The sequence below is a fragment of the Cavia porcellus genome, unplaced genomic scaffold, assembly GCF_034190915.1.
Source record: "Cavia porcellus strain 051 isolate PalLab524CR breed Dunkin Hartley unplaced genomic scaffold, mCavPor4.1 scaffold_25, whole genome shotgun sequence".
Lineage (NCBI taxonomy): Eukaryota > Metazoa > Chordata > Mammalia > Rodentia > Caviidae > Cavia > Cavia porcellus.
Window position 1 is genome coordinate 32,546,798 of NW_026947508.1, and position 22,316 is coordinate 32,569,113.

General features: G+C 36.4%; 1 protein-coding gene and 1 pseudogene across 4 annotated transcripts in view; one reads left to right on the forward strand and one right to left on the reverse strand.

Moving 5' to 3' along the window:
- Nucleotides 1-22,316, forward strand: part of Zmpste24 (zinc metallopeptidase STE24) — a 54,349-nt gene that overhangs the window by 13,102 nt on the left and 18,931 nt on the right. For 2 of the 4 annotated variants that reach the window (XM_023561050.2, XM_003462278.5), the window contains 5 exons: nt 1,071-1,157; nt 11,302-11,418; nt 11,940-12,092; nt 13,954-14,095; nt 19,899-20,083. In XM_023561050.2, the coding sequence (XP_023416818.1) occupies nt 1,071-1,157; nt 11,302-11,418; nt 11,940-12,092; nt 13,954-14,095; nt 19,899-20,083 (684 nt within the window). The remainder of the gene's footprint in view (nt 1-1,070; nt 1,158-11,301; nt 11,419-11,939; nt 12,093-13,953; nt 14,096-19,898; nt 20,084-22,316) is intronic. The other 2 variants (XM_063236172.1, XM_063236171.1) reach the window with 1 other exon arrangement.
- On the reverse strand, nt 56-358 carry LOC106025370 (SOSS complex subunit C-like; annotated as a pseudogene).

The window sequence follows — 22,316 nt, forward strand, 5'->3', positions numbered from 1 at the left end:
AGGAGTAGCTTTGGCATTTAAAATTATGAAGTCAATTCCATCACAGATGTTTTCTTCATTCTGAGTCAAGGCAAGGTAACACAGGAAGAGTAAGATTCCCAAAGGTAGTCTTGAGTTATGAAGATCCATATAAATGTGCACGAGTGTGCTGCAAAGCTGTCTTTTATTGGGCTGCAATATGCTGCTGCTCAGCATGAAGTCCTTGTTCAGAGAAAGTCTGGAGCGTGCAGTGCTAACTCCAGCATGATTTTTTGGAGACTGGTTCTGCATAAGTAATTTTCTTTTCTTTGTCTAGTTCTACCAAGATTACAACTCTATTTTTGTTTTGAAAACCTTGTCCCGAAGGGTTTGCTGCCATCTTCCTGTTTTGTTTAGTGGCACTTGATCTCTTTATTATCACCTGGGATGCCAGGGCATCTGGGAGCCTCACCTCAAGGGAGACTCAACCACTTACACATATGCAAAAGTACTGCTAAGCACTGCACTACAACCCCCACCCCCCGCTTTGTTTTCCATTTTGAGACAGTCTTGCTAAGTCACCCAAGCTGGCCTCAAACTTGCAAACCTCTTGCCTTAGTGTCCCAAATAGCTGGTATTACAGGTTTGCACCATTATACTCTTTTTAGCTTCTCAGCTAACATTTATCATTTATATGTTAGGAACTTTTGGATTTTTCATAGTTAGTTTTAACTGTATCCTAAATTGCTGTACACTGTATTTACCCTACTTTGCCGTAGGACACAGCTGATTTCCTCCTGATTCTATTTAGATAGCTATTATTTAACCTATCCCTCTTAATTTCTTCCCCCACTTCTCTCAGTCTCTAGTAACTGCTACTCTATTCTACTCTCTTTTTCTGTAAGATTATTTTATTTACCTTCCATAAGTAAGATCCTTGTTTTTCTTTTTTTAAAACAGCTTTTATTAAGATATAAATCACATACTATACAATTCATCCATATATAATGTATGGGTAAAAATGTCTTGATAGACTAAATTTAATATCTCAGTGGTTTGTATTCTTCTAGTACCGTTTAACTGTGACCAAAGTATGCTTTTTTTTTTTATAGTTTATTCTTCTCTTTGGAGGAATCCCTTATCTCTGGAGACTTTCTGGACGGTTCTGTGGTTATGTTGGCTTTGGACCAGAATATGAGGTATGTGATTCAATGCTATGTATTTGTCAGTCTTTTTTTGTTTTTGACAACCTTCATACTAAGATGCTTTGGTTTCTACCATCATTAGACTTGCTTCTATGCACAGTATTAGAATAATGCTAGTTACTGTAGTTCTAGTAACAATCATAACAGTTGATTTCTAAATCACTTAATAGTCTGGTGTGAGTATTTTCAGTTAGCAGGTGACTTTGTTCCACGTGGTAGCCCAGGGCCTCAGTCTCTTTTCATTATATGGGCTTGTCAGCCAGTGCCTCCAAGACAGAGAAAGGGTATACTCTCTTATCTTCTTTAGTGCCAAAGTGATACCTGTCCTTTGCATTTACATTTCATTGACCAGTCATTTGGCCCACATGTAAAGGAACTGGGAAATGTAGCCTTTGGTTAGGCAGCTGTTTTTAGGAGCAACTCTATGCAATGAAAGGAAAAGCATGAATTTTGTTGAATCCACACTAAACAGATACTTTTGTGTCACACAGATCTAGCAGTTACTTCAAATAAAAACAGATATCCTATCTTCCAGAATCTCCACTGAGCAGTTGAGTTGACCGTCTATTCTTCCAGGAACTCCAGTAACTGCAAAAAGTGTAAAACATGAGACACCCCATTTATCATGAATACTACAGCATTGCTGCCTGATTTTTTCTTGGAAATTGCCAAGTCTGTTATTTTGCTCCTGGACTTTAACTCAGTTTGTGTCCCTTTTCTGCGTGCCCTTTTCTAAGGCAGCCACACTCACAGGAACTCGTTTTCCAACATACTATATGCACAGAGTCTGACTTGCCTGTGTGGTATGGCAGTTTACTACATATTTTCTTCCCTGTTCAGAAATGATTTATGGTGGTTTGTTGTATATCACGGCTAGTTTCTGGTTGAGCTCTCATACTAGATGTCATTTCCTTAGAGACCTTTCCTGACTACTATATCTGAAAGAGCATCTGGCTGTCACTTTATCCTGGTACCAAAACAAAAAAAGGACTCAACTATCTGCAAATAAATTTTTTGTTTTAGTTTTTGGGGTTTTTGTTTTTTGTTTTGTACCCAGAATCAAACTCAGGACCTTGCACTTACTAGGCAGGCACTTATGCTGCTGAGCTATATCCCAGCCCGTACAAATAAGTTCTTCATTTGCTTATGTTGTAATCTGTCCCCTGACAAGAATTTAAGCTGTAAAAAAATAGGGGCATTATGTATTTTCACTGCTATACACAAGAGCGTGGAACAATGGCATTATATATATTTTATTGGTTGAATAAACAAACCTACATATGTATACCTATAAAAAGTATTCCTTATTTTAATAATTTTTTTTTTACTTTTTTGAGACAGAGTCTCACTGTGTAGTCCAGGCTGGTCTTAAACTTATTGCGTGGCCCTAACTGTCCTTGAAATCACAGCAGTCCTTCTGCCTCAGCCTCTCAAATGTTGGGATTATAGATATGTGCTGCCACGCTTAGCTGGAATCATATTTTATGATTCTAAATTACTTTTTTTTTTTCATCTTTTTGAGACAGGATCTCACTATGAAGTTCAAGCTGGCCTTGAGCTTACCTTTTTTTGGTAGAAGGGTACCAGTAATCAAACTCACAACCTCATGCCTGCCAGGTAGGTGCTTATAGCACTGAGCTAAATCCTTGGCCACCCTTGAGCTCACTTTGTAGTACAGGCAGGTCTCAAACTCACAATGATCCTCCTGCCTCAACCTCCTAAGTGCTGGGATTAAGGTCGAAGTTGCAATTTTTTTTTTTTTTTGTATTGAAATCAAATTCAGGACCTTGTGTTTGCCAGGCAGGCACTGTGCCACTGAGCTGTATCCTCATGTCATTTATATAGGCCTTTGTTTTCTTCAATAGCTTTATGGTCTTGGCAAATCTCACTTTGTTTTGTTTTCGTGGTGTGACCTCCACACTGAGCTACATCGTCAGCCTTTTGTATTTTTTATTTTAAGGCAGGATCTTGTTAAAGGGTTAAATTGCCCAGGTTGGGCTTCAATTTGTGATTCTCTATAATCTCAGAATGCTGGGATTACAGGCATGTACCACCACACTGTCATTGTTCTCACTTTGTGTAGTCCTCATATACAAATTCCATTTACTATAGTTTAGTAAAACAATGCTATACCTTCAGCAACCTGCTTCAAATTCTAGTTATAGAAACATATTAAATAATTGCATAAAATGTAAACTTGCTAGCTATTCATTCTACACATCACAATGTAAATATCAAGTGTTAATAGTCATCAGGGACCAATCAATGCCTATCAATGACTGATTACTGCAGATCTGTTACTCGGTTATTCAACAATGATGAGCCAGGAATGGTGACAGAGGCATACAATCCCAGCAGTCTGGGAAGCTGAGGCAGGAGCAATTCAAATTCAACCCCAGCTTGGTGTAGCAAGATCCTGACTAAAAAAAATACACATACATATAAATAGACTGAGGATGTAACTCAGTGTGATGGTCCTAAGCTTGATCCCCAGTACCACACATAGACCCCTACCACCACAAAAAAAATTATATGATGCCTCCTTTTCCAGCTGTAAATCCAGCTGACATTTTTTGAGTATTAGATGATTGAGCAAGACATGGTGGTACATAACCTATAGTCCTGACTATTTGGGAGGCTGAAGCTGGAAGATCACTTGGGCCAAGGGGTTTCAGGTAAGAGACCCTGTCGTAAAACAAATAAGCAAAGAAATGAATGCTTAAAGGGAAAGAAAGAGAGAATTAGTCAGCAAAGCTGAAAGTGCAGCAAAGAAATGAAAAATGCTTGCTGAAAACTGGAAGTAAAATTCAAATGTAATGTTAATGTAGTCCCAGAAGTGCTAACTCTGTGGGCCGTGGGAGTGCTGTCATGGTTACCATTCGGTTGTGGGTAGGTGTGCAGCCAGAGGAGTGTAGTACAGGTGACCTGATTGTCATAAATGAGCAAAGTGGCTGCGACAAGAAGAATGAAGTTGGAGGGGCTGGGGATTTAGCTCAGCGGCATAAGCGCCTGCCTTCAAGCAGGCAGTCGCGAGTTCGATCCCCGGTACCGATAAAAATGAAAAAGACAAAAAAAAAAAAAAAAAAAAAAAAAAAAAAAAAAGAAGAATGAAGTTGGCTCAGAGGTAGCGGTACTGCAAAGTCCTTTGTGTTTAGAGACCTCTTGAGGATATTCCACGTCTAAAGCAGGAGCGGCTTAGTCATGAGTTCAATCCTTTGTACCAAAAATAAAAAACAAGAAAAAGATCTAAAGCAGGAGGTGTCAGAAGCCCATCTCACCTTAAAGAGTATGCTAGCTCACTAAGGCAGAGAAAAGACACACTCTTCATATTTTAAGCTACCTGAAGAGAAAATAAGCATTGTTCAAATTGCTTTTGAGGTTTTTTTTTTTAAAAGTACTTTTTAAAAGTTTTTTTTAAAGCTATTTTTTGTTGTGGTTTGTTTATTTGAAACAGGGTCTTACTATATAATGTGTACTATCTTGAACTCACTTATGCAGCCCACATTGCCTTCAAACTCATGGTAGTCCTTCTGCTTCAGCCTCCCAAGTGCTGGGATTACGGGTGTGCACCACCATACCCAGCAAGAAAGTTTTAAAAGAACCACTCTTTTTCATTTTTAAAAATAACATTTAAGGGCTGGGGATTTAGCTCAGGGGTGTAAGTGCCAGCCTGGCAAGTGTGAGGTTATGAGTTTGATCCTGGTAACAAAAAAAAAAATTTTTTTTTGTAAATTAATTTTTCAATTTCTCTGTTCATCTAGAACTGATAGTAACAGAACTGCGGTATTTTGGTACCAAGAATTGAACTCAGGACCTTGCACTTGCCAGGAAGGCACTGTTCTGCTGATCTATATTACCAGCCCCATTAAGAGAGTTTTTCGTATGACCAAACTCTTAGAGCTCACAGACCAGTTTTTTTTTTTTTTATGTTAATCATTATGATCATTCTAATAAAGTTAGAGATTGTAAGGTTGTTTCATTTTGTTTTGTTTTGTAGTACTAGGGTTGAACCAATGAACTGCACTGAGCTACATCCCTAGCCTTCTTAAAAATTTTATTATTTCTTTTAAAACATTTAAAAAATAAATAAATATTTTTTGCAGTGGAAGAGATTGAACCTAGGGTCTTAGCACTGAGCTACATCGCTAGCTCTTTTTATTTTTTTATTTGGAGACAGACTATCACTAAATTGCCCATATTGGGCTTAATTTTGTGATCCTGCTGCCTTAGTCTCCCAGAGGACTGAAATTGTAGGCATGAGCCACTGTGCCTGGCTTGCACATATTTATGGTTCTGCACTACAGTGTGATGCAAGAATTGTATGTATTCACTTTGTGCCTTTATCATATATGTAATTACTCATCTACTGATGTTTGTTTTAGATTTTCGGTATTAATGCTAGAGTCTTTCCTGAATAATGCAGAAGTATAAATATTTATGGAATATACTGAATCAAAGGCTATGTATAGAGCTGAGTGTGGTGGCATACATTTATAATTCCAGCACTTAAAAGGTTGAGGTAGGAGAATCACAAATTTGAGCCTTGCTATGTGGTATAGCAGCAACCATCACCTTCACCACCACAACAAACCATGTGTAGTTAAAATTCTGATAGACATTTCACCTTCTAAAACAACTTTCGTGCCAGGTGTAGTGGTGCACATGTGTAATCCCAACACTTAGGAGGCTGAGGCAGGAGAATTGCTGTGAGTTTAAGGCCAGCCTGGGCTACATAAGCAAGTACAAAGCCAGCCTGTGCTACATAGTGAGACCCTGGGTTCAATAAATAAATAAATAAAACAACTTTCTTGATTTATATTCTTTTATAGTGTATGAAATACTAAAATGTTCTTCATTCCGATTTTTATTACTACCTATTATATATATGATCTTTTAATTTTTGCCAGTCTAACAGATAATTACAGGTGTGTGCCTCCATGGCTGGCCATGATGAACATTTAGATTGAGATGGTTTTTCTTAATCATGAAGTGTTGTGTGTCTTTGTATATTTACAAAGCACATAATTCACATATTCACAATATGTGCTTTGTGCACATATTCTACAACTAAAAGAAGCCTACAATAGTGTATACCAAAATGACAAGACTGGTTTTTTCTTAGGAGAATTTAACAATTCTAACTTTGATTATTTTGAGAAAATTTACCAGTGAGCATATACTTCTTATATAAATGGAAGCCATTGTCTGTGTTTAAAACAAGAAAAGTTGCCAGATGTGGTGGCACATACCTGTAATCACAGCACTTGGGAGGCTGAGGCAGGAGGATTGCCATGAGTTCAAGGCCACCCAGGATTACACAGTGACTTTAAGGCCACTCTGAACTGCACAGTGAGACCCTGTCTCAAAAAAAGTAGAAGAAGGAGGAAAAGGAGGAAGAAGAAGAGGAAGAGGAAGAAGAGGAAGAATAGGAATAAGAAGAAGAAGACCTAAGAAAGAAAAGTAGATGGACCTCAGTTTGTAGTAGGCATAGGCAATATGTTGTCTGACAGAACTTTCTGCTTTTCCAGAACACCAAACCACCAAACCATCACATATCATCATTGTCTTTTGTATAGTGAGATACAGCTGCACCTTTTCAGCAAGTGACTGATTCAGTGACTTACAACGCCCAGGGTTCTGTTGACACACTGTAGATGTAGTAGGTTTGTCTCAGGCAAAGGATGGATCATGCCATTATTCAGGATGTGTTCTTCTGAGTCCCCCCGCTCAGATTGCAAGACTTTAATGTTCTGTGTCTCAGAGCCTTGATGTTGACCAATAGGGTTAGATCTCAGATCTTGTTGCCTCTTTTAAAACCAATGGATTAAAATCCTTATTCCTCACTGCTCAGTAGATCTTGTTCCTGGGATGTTTTCTCCTCTCTGGATTGACTTAAAGACTTTCTGGAAAAAGCTGCTGGAGGTTATATACATTATGTTTCCTCCAGGGTGACTTTCCTGCCACATTTCTTTTATTTTTTCAGACAAAATATTTTCTTCTCCTTAGTCACCTTTTGAAATTCAATCTCGTGCTTGCCTATTAAGAGTAGAAGGGTCATGTAGAGGAGGAGTAGAAAGGAGCATTTGGGGCTAGAGTATGAAAAGCCTTAAAAATGTAGTGAGTTTGAAGTCTTATATTAAAGAGTGATTTAAGGTTTTTCAGTAGAGAAGTAGAATTTTAAAGTAATGTGGAATGTATGTAGGTTGGATTAGAAGGAAAGTGATTGATTGTAGGCAGAGAGATCATTTTTTCAGGAGCTATTTTAGTGATTTAGGCAAAAGAGCTTTAAAAGCACTTGAAATCTTAAGAAGGAATAAGTATATTGGTTAAAGATAAAGGCAGACATTCATTTTTTAAACAAGTAAAATGATCTGTTGATAGAATTAACATTTTAAAGCAAGACTTATGCATAAGAAAGGTGAACTACTAAGAATCAAATTGCTTTAATTTGTCTTAAAACATAGATGATTTTCATAATATTCCATAGAAGGAACTTGAATTTTTGGCATACGTTAATAAATTTGAGAGGATGGGGGATGCACATGGGCAGCTAGATTCTCAAAAGGAGAAAATGGCAGGTTCTGTGACAGAATGCCAAACTCAAAAGCAGTGTATCATCAACATTATATAATGCATTATTAAAAAACACATTTATAAAATTTTAAAAAAGAATAGATTTTGGGAGGAGCACAAGATAAAATGTTTTATAGTTAATCTGAACAAGTAAAGATAAAGGAATTGCCAGAAGAATTATGAATAAGTAATGATAGAAAATTTTTACTTTCTCATGTTGAAAATGTATCATAAAGCTTTAAAATGTATGTTGATACAAGAAACAGGCCTAAATATGTATAAGATCTTGGCATATGATAAAGGTGGCAGATTAATGAGAAAATGTAAACTGTAAATTTTCTTTTTTTAAATTTTATTTTAAAGAGAATAAAACCAAACAAAAACAGAATAAACCAATCAAAATAAAACAGTGTAAGTGATACAGGACTTCAAAACAGGGTAATAGGAACTAACAATGGTTATCATAATACCTCTTACTATCTTCAAAATTGCTCCCCATACCATCAGATGTAATAAAATCAAACAAAACAGAACAAAATAAAACCAATGAAAACAAAACATTGAATAAAACAGAACAATATTGGATTTCAAAAACAAGACAAGGAAATCCTCCGTAGTTGTTATATTACATATTGTTACCCTTTAAAATAGATGCTTAGACTACTGGCTTTAGGCTTGCAAAGTCAATCAAACAGTATAAGAATGAAGTTGTTTTTGTACTTCAGTTGCTATCAACTCAGCCTGTGATCCTCTGAATCAGCGGTTACTTACAGGGGGTGGGGCCAGGGCCTCTTGTCTCCTAGCCTACGCCCTGGCTGGCTCATGGGAAAGGCAAATTGGCTTCTGGTTTCTCTTCCCAGCCCTGCATGGCTGCTGCTGGCTCACAGGAAAGGTGAATTGGCTTCTTGTTTCTCTTTCTGGCCCTGCATGGCTGCTGCTGGCTCATAGTTAGGATGGATTCAACTATAAATTTTCTTAGGATAACTGAGTAAAAATTAATTTCTACAAGAAAAATTAAATTTCAGGTGAATTGAATATTTAAATACAGACAAGTCCTGAATGTACTAACACAAAAAGCAATACATTTTTAATGTAATTAGCTTTTTAAGTTTGATACCAGAGATAGAAACCATGGAAATAAAGTTTGGTAAAACTGGCATTAGCAAATTTAAAAGGCATTCCTGAGTGTGGTGGCACATGCTTATAATCCTAGCAGTTGGGAGCCTGACGCAGGAGGAACATCTCTAGTTCAAGGCCAGTTTGGGCTACATATTGAGTTCAAGGCTAGCCTGGACTATATAGTGAGACTGTGTCTCAAAAAACTAAACAAATATAAAAGGCATATTTTAAACCATAGGAAAATTGCTAAATAAAAGTAAGAGTTAATTTAATGTAGAAATAATTCTTTATAGAAACACCATTCTAGAAGAAATTCAATACTTCAGTAGAAAGATGGACAAAGTGGAAAACTGCAAAGGCAGAAATTCACATAATCATTAGTATACAAAAATAAGTGTATACTGATAAAGAAATGTGTATATATATATATATATATATATATGTATGTATACATGATATAGGTACATGTTTTAAGTTTCTGAGATAAGGTCTCACAGGGTGTTCAGGCTAACCTTGGATTTGCGATGTAGCCTAGACTGGCCTCAAACTCCTGATCTTTCTATCTCAGCGTTCTAAGTGCTAGGATTAAAGACCCATGACATCACACAAAAATATATTTTAAAGAGATGAAATACTAGAGTGTTTGTGTGTAGTTTTTGTTTGTCTGTTTGTTGACCAGTCATCTCACATAGGGTAAAAAGAATGATGAGATAGAATTGGTGAGTGATATCAAGATAGCCTTATGCTGCTGACAGATTAAAAACTGGTAGTTTTTCTTGAGAACAACTTGGCAGTAGGAAATCCTTCAAAAGTTTATATCCTTTGATACCAGACACTTCCATAACTTTGTGGAGAATGAGAGCATGGAATGTATTTATAAAGGAACTCGATATAGCATTATAATGAATGCTCTAATGGAAATAGCCTAAATGTCCATTTATACAGTAGAGTACCCTAGAGCTGTTAATGATGAAGATGTAGATACATTATTATAAAAAGATGTTCACTATATGTTGTGCAGTGAGAAAAGCAAGCATTCAAATACTGTTTAGGGCTGGGGGTGTGACTTAGTAGAGAGCACTTACCTAGCATTCACAAAGTCCAGGGTTTCTTAACACTGCAAAGAACAACAGAACAACAACAACAACCACAAAAATGATTCCAATTCTCTCATTTTGAGGAGGATCCTGGAGTCTGTTTTTAAATTTGTTCCTATTTCCTGTTTGGGCACAGATGCTGGAAGAAACCAATGCTGTATATTGTAAACTGACAAATATCCTCCTTTTCTTTTCCTTTCTCTTTCTCACCTATGGTTAGAAACTTACGTTGATCATACGTTTGCTCCAAATCAAATATAACTTGGCAGCGCGCAGTGCATCACCTTCACCTTTAGAGCATTCAGTTACATACTGTGGGTGAGAAGGGTAGGGATAGTGGTAGGGTGGGAGACAGGAAGAGAGAAAAGTCTTCGCTTCATTACTCTTTTTCCCTCTCTCACATCTCCCTTCCAGCAATAGACCTTATTTTTCACTGTCCCGGAGGAAAGAAACTAGACAATTCTTAGCCTTTGATCATTTAATGACCCATTTAAAGGAAACTAAATTAAATTTTTTGTGATACTAGGGTGTGAATCCCAGGCCTTTTTTTTTTTTTTTTTTTTTTGGTACCAGGATTGAACTCATGACCATGCGCTTGCAAGGCAGGTGCTTATGCCACTGAGCTAAATTCCCAGCCCCTATTCCAGGCCTTTATTTATTTTGAAATAGTCTTGCTCAGTTACCCAGACTGCCCTTGAACTTTTGATCCTCCTGCCTCAGGGTCCCAGGTAGCTGGAATTACAGGCATTCACCACCTTGCCTGGCTAAAGTAACTCTTGAGGGTAATTTTCTCTATCAAATTTTTGGCTTCTTATGAAAAATTGAGTGTACCCTACCCCATCTGGCATGGTTCAGCTTTCTGGAGTCTTTATTTTCGCTTTCTGTTCCCAAGCAGGTCTGGCATCTTATTGGCCACATTTTGGGTGCTCTTTTCTCTCTATACTTTTGAGAATTGCTTTAAATTCCTATTTCCTCCTCTTTCCTGTCCCAGTCAATTTCACTTACTGCAAAGTGGCACCCTAAGTCTTATCAGCTCTGTAAACCTTCCTTGAATTCACCAGTATACAGTATTTACTGTCTCTCTTTTCTGAATTCTTTTGTGTTGTCTGTGTGACCTAAGATAATGTTCATACAAGGCCTGTGTAACATATAGGATGGTTTCATTCATTTTTTACTCTTCTTTGCAAGTAAACTTTTTCTTAAGGCAGGGATATTACAGACCTTTGGTTACACATGGATCAAGTACATTGTTTAGGATAAGCACTCAGCAAAACTTGTTGTTCCTCAGTACTTAATCTTAAGAGTGAATTATATCATAAAAACTGCAATTTTTTTTCCCTTATGTTTAGATCATTCAGTCCTTGGTGTTTCTGCTGTTGGCTACGCTTTTCAGTGCATTAACTGGTTTGCCATGGAGTCTTTATAATACATTTGTGATAGAAGAAAAGCATGGTTTCAATCATCAGGTATAATAGAAAATAACAATTTTTTTCTTTTGTTTTTAATGTGAAAATTTTTTTTGCTTCTGGGCCGATAATAATTCGCTACTTCAGAGCATGACTTAAATGAGAAAAAAAGAACTACGGCTATGGTAAAAGTCATAAAGTCCTGGTATAAACTCTTAAAGCACTAATGTTTTATTTTTCAGCTATAGCATTGAAGTGAATTTATTGCAAACTATGAAGTGCAAACTTTATACTTAGTCTTAACGATCTACCGTCATATAAATATAGTTCCACTGCATGTTAGTTGGGTTTTTTTGTTGTTGTTGTTGCTGTTGTTTTTGTTTTGTTTTGGTTTTTGGTACTGGGAATCTAACTCACAACCTCACGCTTGCCAGGCAGGTACTTATGCCACTGAGCTAAATCCCTGGCCTCATGTTAGTTTCTAAATTGCTGTAATAATGCTTTCATTTTATTCACTTACTATTTATTTAAAAAGCAAAAACAGTTTCTCAGTTTCTCATGGCATTATATTCTTTTTTCAGACTTTGGACTTTTTTATGAAAGATGCAATCAAGAAATTTGTTGTGACTCAGTGTATCTTATTGCCTGTGTCTTCACTTCTGCTTTACATTATTAAGATTGGGGGTGACTATTTTTTTATTTATGCCTGGCTGTTCACATTAGTTGTCTCTCTGGTGAGTAACATCTTCATTTTGCTTTATAAAAGTTTCTTGGTAAGATTTCTGTGGCTTAATCCTCATTAGTATGTTAACAGCTCTTACAAGGATGAACTGTAAAGATGTACTCATAAATTTACCTCTTGCTTTCTGTTTTTGGGTATAGCTACAAAAGAATTGACTGACCATAAATTTGTTCAAATTTATGCTAACTCTTACAGATTCTGGAACACAGGTCTAGAATAGTTTTAGTGATCCAGCTGCCAAGTAGTTTTGGGCATATATATTTATGAGCTGCCAACAAATTGATGGCTGAGTGTGGTAATGTAATGATTTTTAACTGACCTGTGCCTAAAAAGTGTGAATGTTATGAAGAGAGAAGAGATTTAAGAGTGACCACAGAAAGAAAGCACACACTTAGTGGCTTTTTCTGTCCTCCTCTCTGCCTGCCCTTCTCCTTTTCCTTTCTTACCCTTTCTCTGTTCCCTTCCCCATCTTTCTTTTACCCATTCTTTAGCGTTTTATTTCCCTTTCTCCACCTCCGTGTTCTGTTCTCTCCTCTTCCTCTCTTTTCTTTTCAACCCTTTCTCCCCATTTTTCCTCCCTTAGATCTTCTGTCTCCTTCTCGTTCTTCTCCTTTTCTTTGTCCTTCTCCTCTTCCCCCTCTCTTCCTCCTTTCACTTCTCTTCCTTCTCCTCCTTATCATGTTCCTTTCTCCTTTCCCTCCTCCTCTTTCTTTCTTTCCTAACCCTTCCTCTTCCCTCCTGTCCCCTCTTCTTCCCTTCTCCTTTCCTTTCTTCTCCTGCTCTCCCTCCTCTTTCTCCTTCTCCTCCTCTTATTTCTTTTCTTGCGTCTTCTCAGTGTTAGGAATTGAACCAGGGCTTCACACATCTGAGGCTCTACCTCTGAGCTGCATCCCCAACTTTAATATCTTTTCCTTCTCCCATATTTCAAGCTGCTTCACCACACAAAAACTACATTATGAACCATCCCTGAAACATATCTGTCAGCTCTTCAATTTCCCTGACAATGAGGTTTGTTTTAATCTGAATTATTTGATGCTCATTGCTTGGCTTCTCATTGGTGAGATCAAGATTTGAAAATGGGTGCTAGTTGAATTTACAAATATCTGTTGTACGGCAAACTGAAGTAAGAGGAAGGAAAGCAGAGGCAGTACTCCCAAGAGTGGTGAAGAGGATGTTGTTTCAACTAGAGTGTACAGTTATGAATGGCAGCTAATTTCACCAACCAATTAACAGTTCTAATGGAAACATATAGACACAGCATACCTAGTCAAACTCTTTAATGCTTGTTTAGTAATGACTTCCAGTCTATCATAATTACTCTAAAACACTGAGTATGGTGGCACAGGCCTGCAATCCTAGCAGTTGGATGGCTGAGGTAGGAAGACTACAGCAAGTTTGAGGCCAGCCTGAGTTACATAGTGAGTCCAGGCCAGACTGAACAACATTACAAGACCCCATATCAAATAAAAAGAAAATCACAAAACAAAACACTGTAAAAGGCAGAGTTGTAATTTATAATTGCCTTAAAAAGTTCCAGGAATCACCAAGATAGTACTGAAAGGTCCATTACCACTTAGAGATCTTAATCACTGTTAGTAGTACAGTATTATTTTCTAAGATAAAATTGGCTGGTGTACTGTTTTGTCAAACTACTACTTTGACTTAATTCATCCAAGGTTCTAAACTCTTACTGTCTGGGACTATTTGGGACTAGGAATATCAGAGTAAGTAAATTCTTTGTTTTCAGGTTTAGGATGGATGCAGTTAGTTCAATGCAGTTAAATGTGAAAAATAATGAGTAGTTTTTTTTTAAAAAAATACATTCATAGGTTGTTCCAACATTTACTTTTCAGGTGCTTGTCACAATCTATGCTGATTATATTGCCCCTTTATTTGACAAATTCACACCTCTGCCTGAGGGAAAGCTTAAACAAGAAATTGAAGTGATGGCAAAGAATATTGATTTTCCTTTGACTAAGGTGTATGTTGTTGAAGGTAAGACTATTTGGGGATAAGGTTTTGTTGAAGAGGCTTTTTTGAGATTTTATTCGTAAAATTTTAATGTAATATGTCAGTAGTTTGTTACTTACGTATTAGGATAATATTTTACATTTTGGCTTTTTAAGATTTATAGGAGTTGGTGACATAATTCACATATAGAAACTGGTTGCCTGAGTTGCACATGCTTATATTCTCAGCACTCAGAAGGCTGAGGTGGGAGGGTTGTTGCAAGTTTGAGACCAGCCTGAGCTACAAAAGACCAAAAAAAAGAGAGAGAAAAGAAAAGAAGAAAGATTGTCTGATGCCAAATCTTGTTCTTGCCTGAAGCTATGTTTGGTTAACTTTACAGTATTATTTTTAATCTTGACCAGGCCTTTTTCACACCTTGTTGTATTATATTGTATACTAAGATGATTTATTCATTTCTGTTATCTGTATGGCTCCTTTGGGTAATTGAGTTGGACTCCTAAGTAGTCAAATTTTATTTAGCATTCATTAGTTTGGAGTGTCTAAAACAAAAGCAAAACCAACATTATTGATGTTGTCTCTCCAACAAAGCATCTCGTGTTCAGGAGGACTCTGTTTAACCTGTAGGTTACCAAAAACTGTAAGTACCATCAAGTACTTCAGATTAGTCATACTTTGCTTTTCTGATAACTGCCTTTGAGAGTTAGGCTGTTTGCTTGCGTAAGACTAGTAAAGCCTCAAAGGAAGCCTGTAAAGATGTAGAGAAAAACTGTAAGGTACTAAAGATCTATAACCTAAAATCTCTACAAATGAATATATCTGATTTTACCTCTGCAACTTACCAGCTATGGGATCTTAGATAGATCATCCCTCTGGGTTTCACTTGCACTATTCTCTAAATTACAGTTCGGCAAATGTTTTCTATGAAAGGCTAGATAGTAAATATTTAAGTTTTTGCAAGCAACAATTCTGCTGTTGTAGTGCAAAGCAGCTACAGACAGTGCATAAACACACAAACATAGCTGTATTCCAGTACAACTATAAAAATAGCACTGTGATGGATTTGGTCTGAAAGTCGTAGTTTGCTAACACCTAACCAGTGAGAAGCAGCTACATTAGATGAAGGAGTAGTTGTAGAGTAAGGGGAGAATAAAGATGGTCTCAGCTGAAGAAAAGGAATTAACAGCAATTAGAAGCGTATAGAAGTCTCAGACATTCAGTAGTTTTTGAAGCTAAACAACTAACCAAAGGCACAATCAGAACAGCTTAAGATTCTGTGGGGGAAATGTTAGAATAAATCGCTTCATATTTTCTTAGCTTCTAAAACCACTATATTGTTAGGTAATAATAAACTAATAGCACAATGAGGCAGTAGAACAGTCTCTAAGGGGCTTTTACTGAAGAGGCTCTAAATTGTCGATCATTTAAATTATAATTAGGTGGTATGAAGCAGCTAATGATAATCACAGTAAAAGTAATCAATAAAATGTATGCTTATATCATCAGTGCTATTTTCTATATCAGAGGAAATACTTAGGGAAGGCTTTCTGGAGGGTTATGATGTAAGCTGGGGCTTTATGGAAAATTAGGTTTTGAATAGGTTGAAGGTAGCATTTTGGAAGTTAGGTTTTGGTTTGGGTTTGAATCTTAGCTCTATCATGAATTACCTATGTGAATTTGGGCAACCTTACTTTTACTAAGTAGCATTTTATTCTTCTATAATGCATGTTTTCTTGTTATTAGCAATAGTAACAATCCTTAAAAATATTTTGAGTGAATGAATGTTACTAATAGTACAGCATACAGGGGCTGGGGATTTAGCTTAGCGGCATAAGCGCCTGCCTCACAAGCAGGCAGTCGTGAGTTCGATCCCTAGTACCGATAAAAATGAAAAAAAGGAAAAAAAAAAAGTACAGCATACATTATAGAATCATAAATTAACAGGGATATTACAAGGAAAAGCCAAGAATCCTACTCTTAAGAAATATCAGGTAGCAGATACAGTGCAGACAACTAGACTAGCTTTAGATTGAGCCATCAGAGAAGATTTATCTGGACAAATGACTGAAGGTAGGAGTCATCCACATAGAGATCACAGAAAGACTGAACTTAATGTCTTTGCGGACCATGAACAAGTCCAGTGTGGCTGCAGTGAAGCAAGAGAGTACAGTATTATGAGGTAAAATCACAGACAAGAATCAGACCCTAAGGGCCTTAGTAAGTCAGGGAAAAGGGTTTGGAGTTCAAATTCAGCAGAAACCATCAAAAAGCTTTAAGTAGAAAAATGATGTAGTGTAACTTGTATTTCTTAAACTGTCTTGGGCTGTTATACGGGAGTACATTGTAGGATGAAGTAAGAGTGGAAGAAGAGAGAACAGTTAGGAGACTGTTGCAGTAATCCATGTAGGAAATAATGGTTTGTTAGGCTAGAATAATAGTAATTTATGGAGAGAAATGATAGGTGTTAGAGATAGAGTTGATTAAATTCATAATGAATTGCATTTCAGGAAAGAAGAAAAAGACCATTGAAGATAGCAGCCTAGATTTTTGGTGTGGGCAGTTGGTAAATGGCTATTTTACTGAGGGAAAAAAAAAACAAGAAAAGGTCAGTTTTGTGAGGATAAATCCTACAAATTAGGATTTTAAAAAATTGTTATTCACAGTTTGCAAACAATAGCAACTAACAGTGGTTCATCTGAGCTGAAAATTGGCTTAAGAATCAACATTTAGTAGCTTACAAAATCTCTGCAGAAAGTTTACCAACCTTGCAAAATGGGTTGTTATGCAGGAAGGTTAGAAAACCAGTTGTACAGCCAAATCCGGCTGGGGAAGACACGTTGCCACCTCAGAACTCTGGATTCAATGGTTGGTTTGTACCCTTCTCATTCCTACCACTAGCACCTGTAATTAGCTCTTGACAGTCTTGCTCCTTTGTGTAATTACTGACTATACAGAAGCCCCAGTGGATGTGTCTGACTGACTCAGCCAGGGATGAGGCTAACTGCCAGGAGTGCTGGGGAAGCAAATACCTACCTGGCTTCTTAGGTTTCTCAGTGCAAAGTGACCTCTCACAAGACTCACATGGTGTGAAATTCCCTGGACTCCAAAGGAGGTTCTAATATTGGACAGGAAAAAAGTACATAAGAATGCAAACTGTAAATCTGTCTGTAGACATCCTTGTGGGGATGTCAGACAGGCAGACTGGCTACATGAGTCTGGAGTTTGAGGGAAGGGTCAGGGTGTGGAATAGAGGTTGGAACTATCTGGCATGCAGATGACATTTAAGGTCATGGATGAGAGCATTTAAAGCAGAGAAAGAGGCCAGGGTCAGCGTCTTCAGGGGAGGAACAGCCAGCAAAAGAGGCCAAGGAAAAGAACATTGAGGTAGTAAGACTAAGACAAAATGATGTCTAAAAAGCCAGGAAAAAAAAGTGTTTCCAAGAGAAAATGATTTTCAGTGTTAAATGTTGCCTGGAGATTTAAGTGAGATATCATAAGCAAAGGATTAAGACACAGGTGGCAATGGCTTATACTGATTTCAGAATTTTTTAATATCTTATTTTTCAAGTGATATCATTAGCCCATTCAATAAACAAACATTATTAAAGATACACCCTGTACTAGGCATAGCAATAAAAAAATTTTACAGTCTATTACAAGAACTCCTAGTCTCCACTCCTAGAAATTCTGATTTAGTGGGTATTTCTTTTATCTGTTTCTAATAGGCACCCTAGGTGATTTTGGTAGGTATTCCTTTGAACCATACTTTGAGAAATCTGGGCCAATAGAAGATAAATTTTAAATATCTGTATACAATCTGCCTAACTTCCACAGATAGCTTCAGAAAGCGCCAGAGTATTTTTAAAATACGTTTAAAAATTAAGGTCACAGAAGACAGATGCATTAGAAGCATGAGACCTTAGAATGGTAACACAATTTTCTAAGGCCTAAATCCTATCTTATTGACAAAATTGTTTTTGTTGTTATTGTTTTTGGAACTAACAATTGAACTCAGGATCTTGCAATTGCCAAGCAGGTGCCATGCTGCTAAGTTCTACCCCCAGCTTATGGACAAAATTGGGCCATATATTTAGCTCTTAACTTCCAGGCAACCAAGCACAAAAGTGATAGAATAGTGCAGTCAGTCAATCTATTTATCGAAACTTTTCATATTCTAAACATACTGCCAAGTTCTTAACATTAGAAATAGGTATAGACCGTGGGAGCAATGAAACCCAAAATGTGTAATAGTCATGGTACAAAAGAGAGGAAAAGAAAGTGCTCCAAACTATATAACTGCATGTATATTTAAGTGTATAAGATAGAAAATGATATCAGAGTTTTATTGGATCAATGAACGGAACTGTTTGCAGTATCATTGATGGAATGTCCACTTTACAAGCTTTAATTTTATGACTTGAACAATTATTTCTAAGATGACAATATGTAATCCATTAACTAGTGATTTCCTACTGTTCATTTTTTTTCTGTAAATCTGTACAACTTGTACCCTTTCCCTGTTTTTTTTTTCTTTTCTCCTTAAATAAAATAAAAAAAAAAATTAAAAAAAAAAAAAAGAAATAGGTATAGAAGCAAAATTCACAGTCTCAAAACAAACAAATCTTTTATCATTTCTTTTTTTAAACACATGATAGTGTGTTTTGTCAATCAGGCTATAGACTAATTGCCCTCCTTAGAATACCTCCTGAGGTGGCTGTTAGCCTCACTTTATAAATAGGAAACTAAAGGCTAAAGTTTCCTGAATATATACAACTAATACATGCAGAGCCAAGATTTAAACCCAAAATCTGTTCTCTTAACAGCTAAACTCTGCACATTGAAGGACACTTGGAAATTAAGAAATATTTACAGGAGAAAAGAACAAAACAACCATAGTTCAGCTAATGTTAGTCACTTTTTAAAATTTACGTGTGTTTTCTTTCTTTCTTTCGAAAGATAGCTTTAACTACTTAACAGTTTACCTGAGCAGTTTATCATTTGGGCAGCACATTTATTTATGTACTGACTGTCTTGAGCACTGCTTGGGCAGGTGTTATTTCAACCAGTTGAGTCTTGTACTGAATAAATTTGATAAAGTTTATCATTTCTATATATCCTCTTACAAAAATTAACTAAAAAATGCAGTTTTTGCGCAGTCTGTATTTAATCAAATTGGTGACTAATGTTTTTCCAATTATAGAAATAAGTATGCTTTTTTTTTTTTTTTTTTTTTTTTTTGGTCTTTTTCCTTTTTATCGGTACCAGGGATCGAACTCACGACTGCCTGCTTGCAAGGCAGGTGCTTATGCCACTGAGCTAAATCCCCAGCCCAAATGTGCTTATTTTAAAAGGCTTAGAAAAGAGAAAAATAAAAGAGGAAATAAAAATCCATTCTGGATCCCAGTGATAAACACTTCAGTATTTTGGTATATTTCTTTATAGGCTTAGGTTTATGCTTTTCTATTTAAGTTTTATATCGTTTGCAATATATCAGTGTTCTTTGTCTTGTTAAAATTCTTTTAAAGAATAATTTTTTCTGACTACTTAAAATTTCATTTAATAGCTTTACCGTACTTTAATCATTCTACATTCATTAGGGTTATTTTACCTATTGCTATAAAGCTGTGGTGAGCATTAAATATTTGTTGACAGGAATGCAGGGAAACACTCTCCACTGTTGTTGTTTATTTATATTGATACAATTTCTTTTCAGGTATGAAATAATTTCAAAGTGTTAATGATCTTCCCAGTAGTTCAGTTTCTAGGAGTCTTTCCAAAAGACCCCAGACTTTTTAATTATATTCCATGCTTTAAACTGTCTTTTCCTTAGGATCTAAACGCTCTTCCCACAGCAATGCTTATTTTTATGGCTTCTTCAAGAACAAGCGAATAGTTTTGTTTGACACTCTACTAGAAGAGTACTCAGTACTAAACAAAGGCATCCAAGAGGACTCTGGCATGGAACCCCGCAATGATGGAGAAGGGGACAGTGAAGAAATAAAAGCTAAAGTTAAAGTGAGTGCTTCTTCTTCTTAAGAGACTCTTAGTTTTTATACACAGTGCCTGTGACTAATCAACACCAGCTTCTAGTAAGTGTCGAATTCAGGGAGACCACCAAGTAAAAACAGTGTGGCCCCTGTACAGTTCTGGTATTTTGGAGAGCTTACCAGTAGAAATACATGGTAACTATCTGGTAGGCTTTTGCAGAATGTACATATATTAAAATCAGAAGTTGTTGTAAGATAAGGAAATTCATAAAGAGGAATCAGGATATATAATGTCCAGGTACAAATTCCCTGTGATGAATCTGATCATTATGTGTATACAAATTGTACCAAAAAATTTAATTTAAAAAAAGAAAATTCATATATTAATAAGCTATCTATGTGTTCCTGATATGTTTATGATCAAAGAATCTCACAGGCAAGATAAAACAGAAGATAAGCGTTTTTTAGCTTGAGACAGCAATTACAGGCCTTGTCAGTGGAAAACCTTGGATTGTAGTCCCAGTTCTGTCATTTAGTACTATGTGTTCTTTGGTATATTATATAATTTAGTCAATTTTGTTTAACATGTATTTAGGAAATAACGTCCTCTGTGCAGAGATACTTAGTTTGGTACTAGAAATACCAGAGGAGAGAGGCAAACCTTAATAAACTTGTAGTGTAAAGAGGACACAGTCACACAAGTCCACCTACATGGAATTGCATTGGGAGGCTTTAAATACTGGACACATGGGAGCACGATCAAAGCACACATTCTTAAATCTGACCTGAAAGTCTGAGAAAGCAGCTTCTGAATTCTTTCCCGGATGAGACTTGCTTATGCTTCCTGGCAACAGTTAAAGTACCAAGAATAGATGGGAGAAACAGGCAATATTGTCAAATAATACAAATTTCAGCATAAACAATTAGTACCTCTGTGTGTGGTAGCATGGAGATGGCTTTGTTGTTGCACAGAGATGATTTTCAATCTGTTCATTTACCATCTGTGTGGCTCTGAGCCAGTTAAGCTTTCTAAATCTTTCATTTCTTAGCTGAAAGATGAGGTCAAAAAGATTTCTAAACCTGAATAACTTTGTTGTTGTAGAAGAGGATATTTAGCAGTGTGTCACTGGCTTCTTTGCACTTGTGACCAGTGAAACTCCTCCGACTCCCCCCAAATTATAAAAACCAAATATCAGGCTGGAGGTTTAGCTCAGCAGATAAGTGTCTGCTTGGTAAATGCAAGATCATTAGTTCGAACCCAAAAAACAAAACAAAACAAAAAAACCAACCAAATATCACCAGATATCCATGAAGTATGTGTGGGCAAGGGAACAAGATATCCCCATGTTGGAAAATACTGTACTAAACATGCCCACCTTTTAGGATTATGAGATGTAAATAAAATATGTGAAATGGCTTATACGCTATATATTTTAAGTACTAGAAGATAATGATTATCATTTGAGATCTGTTTTGACTATAACAGATGATTTAATAAAGTGCCTATCCTGTTCTAAATAACTATATGAAACGAAATCCTATGGAGGGATTAAATAGCATTGTCGAAGATTAATACCTTTGATAATATTTCTTTTTTTTTTTTTTTTTTTTTTTTTTTTTAATTTTTTATTTTTTTGTCTTTCTCATTTTTATTGGTACCAGGGATCAAACTCACGACTGCCTGCTTGCAAGGCAGGAATTTATGCCGCTGAGCTAAATCCCCAGCCCCGATGATATTTCTTTTTAAGTGGCATTATCCTGGTAGATGGGATATTTGAATAAAAACCACTTTGGTCTGCTCAAATGTAATAGAATTTAAAGCTGAATAGATTTTAAGATCATTTTATGGACAGGAGAACTGCAGTCCAAAAAGGGTAATTTGGTCATTCTTTTACAATACTGGAGATTCTCACAAGCTTAGCAACTGCATATGAGGCACATACAGGTGGGTATGTCATAGTTAAACCTATACATTAGCTAGTGATCTAATAGTGTCAAACAGGACAGTGAAAATATCTATGAGGACAAGTTTCTTTAACTACAAAAACAATTGGGTGGTAGTTCGTAGTATGCTGAATGGGATTTAATATCCTATGCTGGCTTCTTTTTATTGGTACTGGAAACTGAGCTCATGACCTTGCACTTGCCAGGCAGGTGCTTATACTGCTGAGCTATATTGTGCTTGCTTTATTTCACTGATTAACTACAAATGTTTTAGCATCTATATGCAAGTTACACGATAAATACATTAGATATAACCC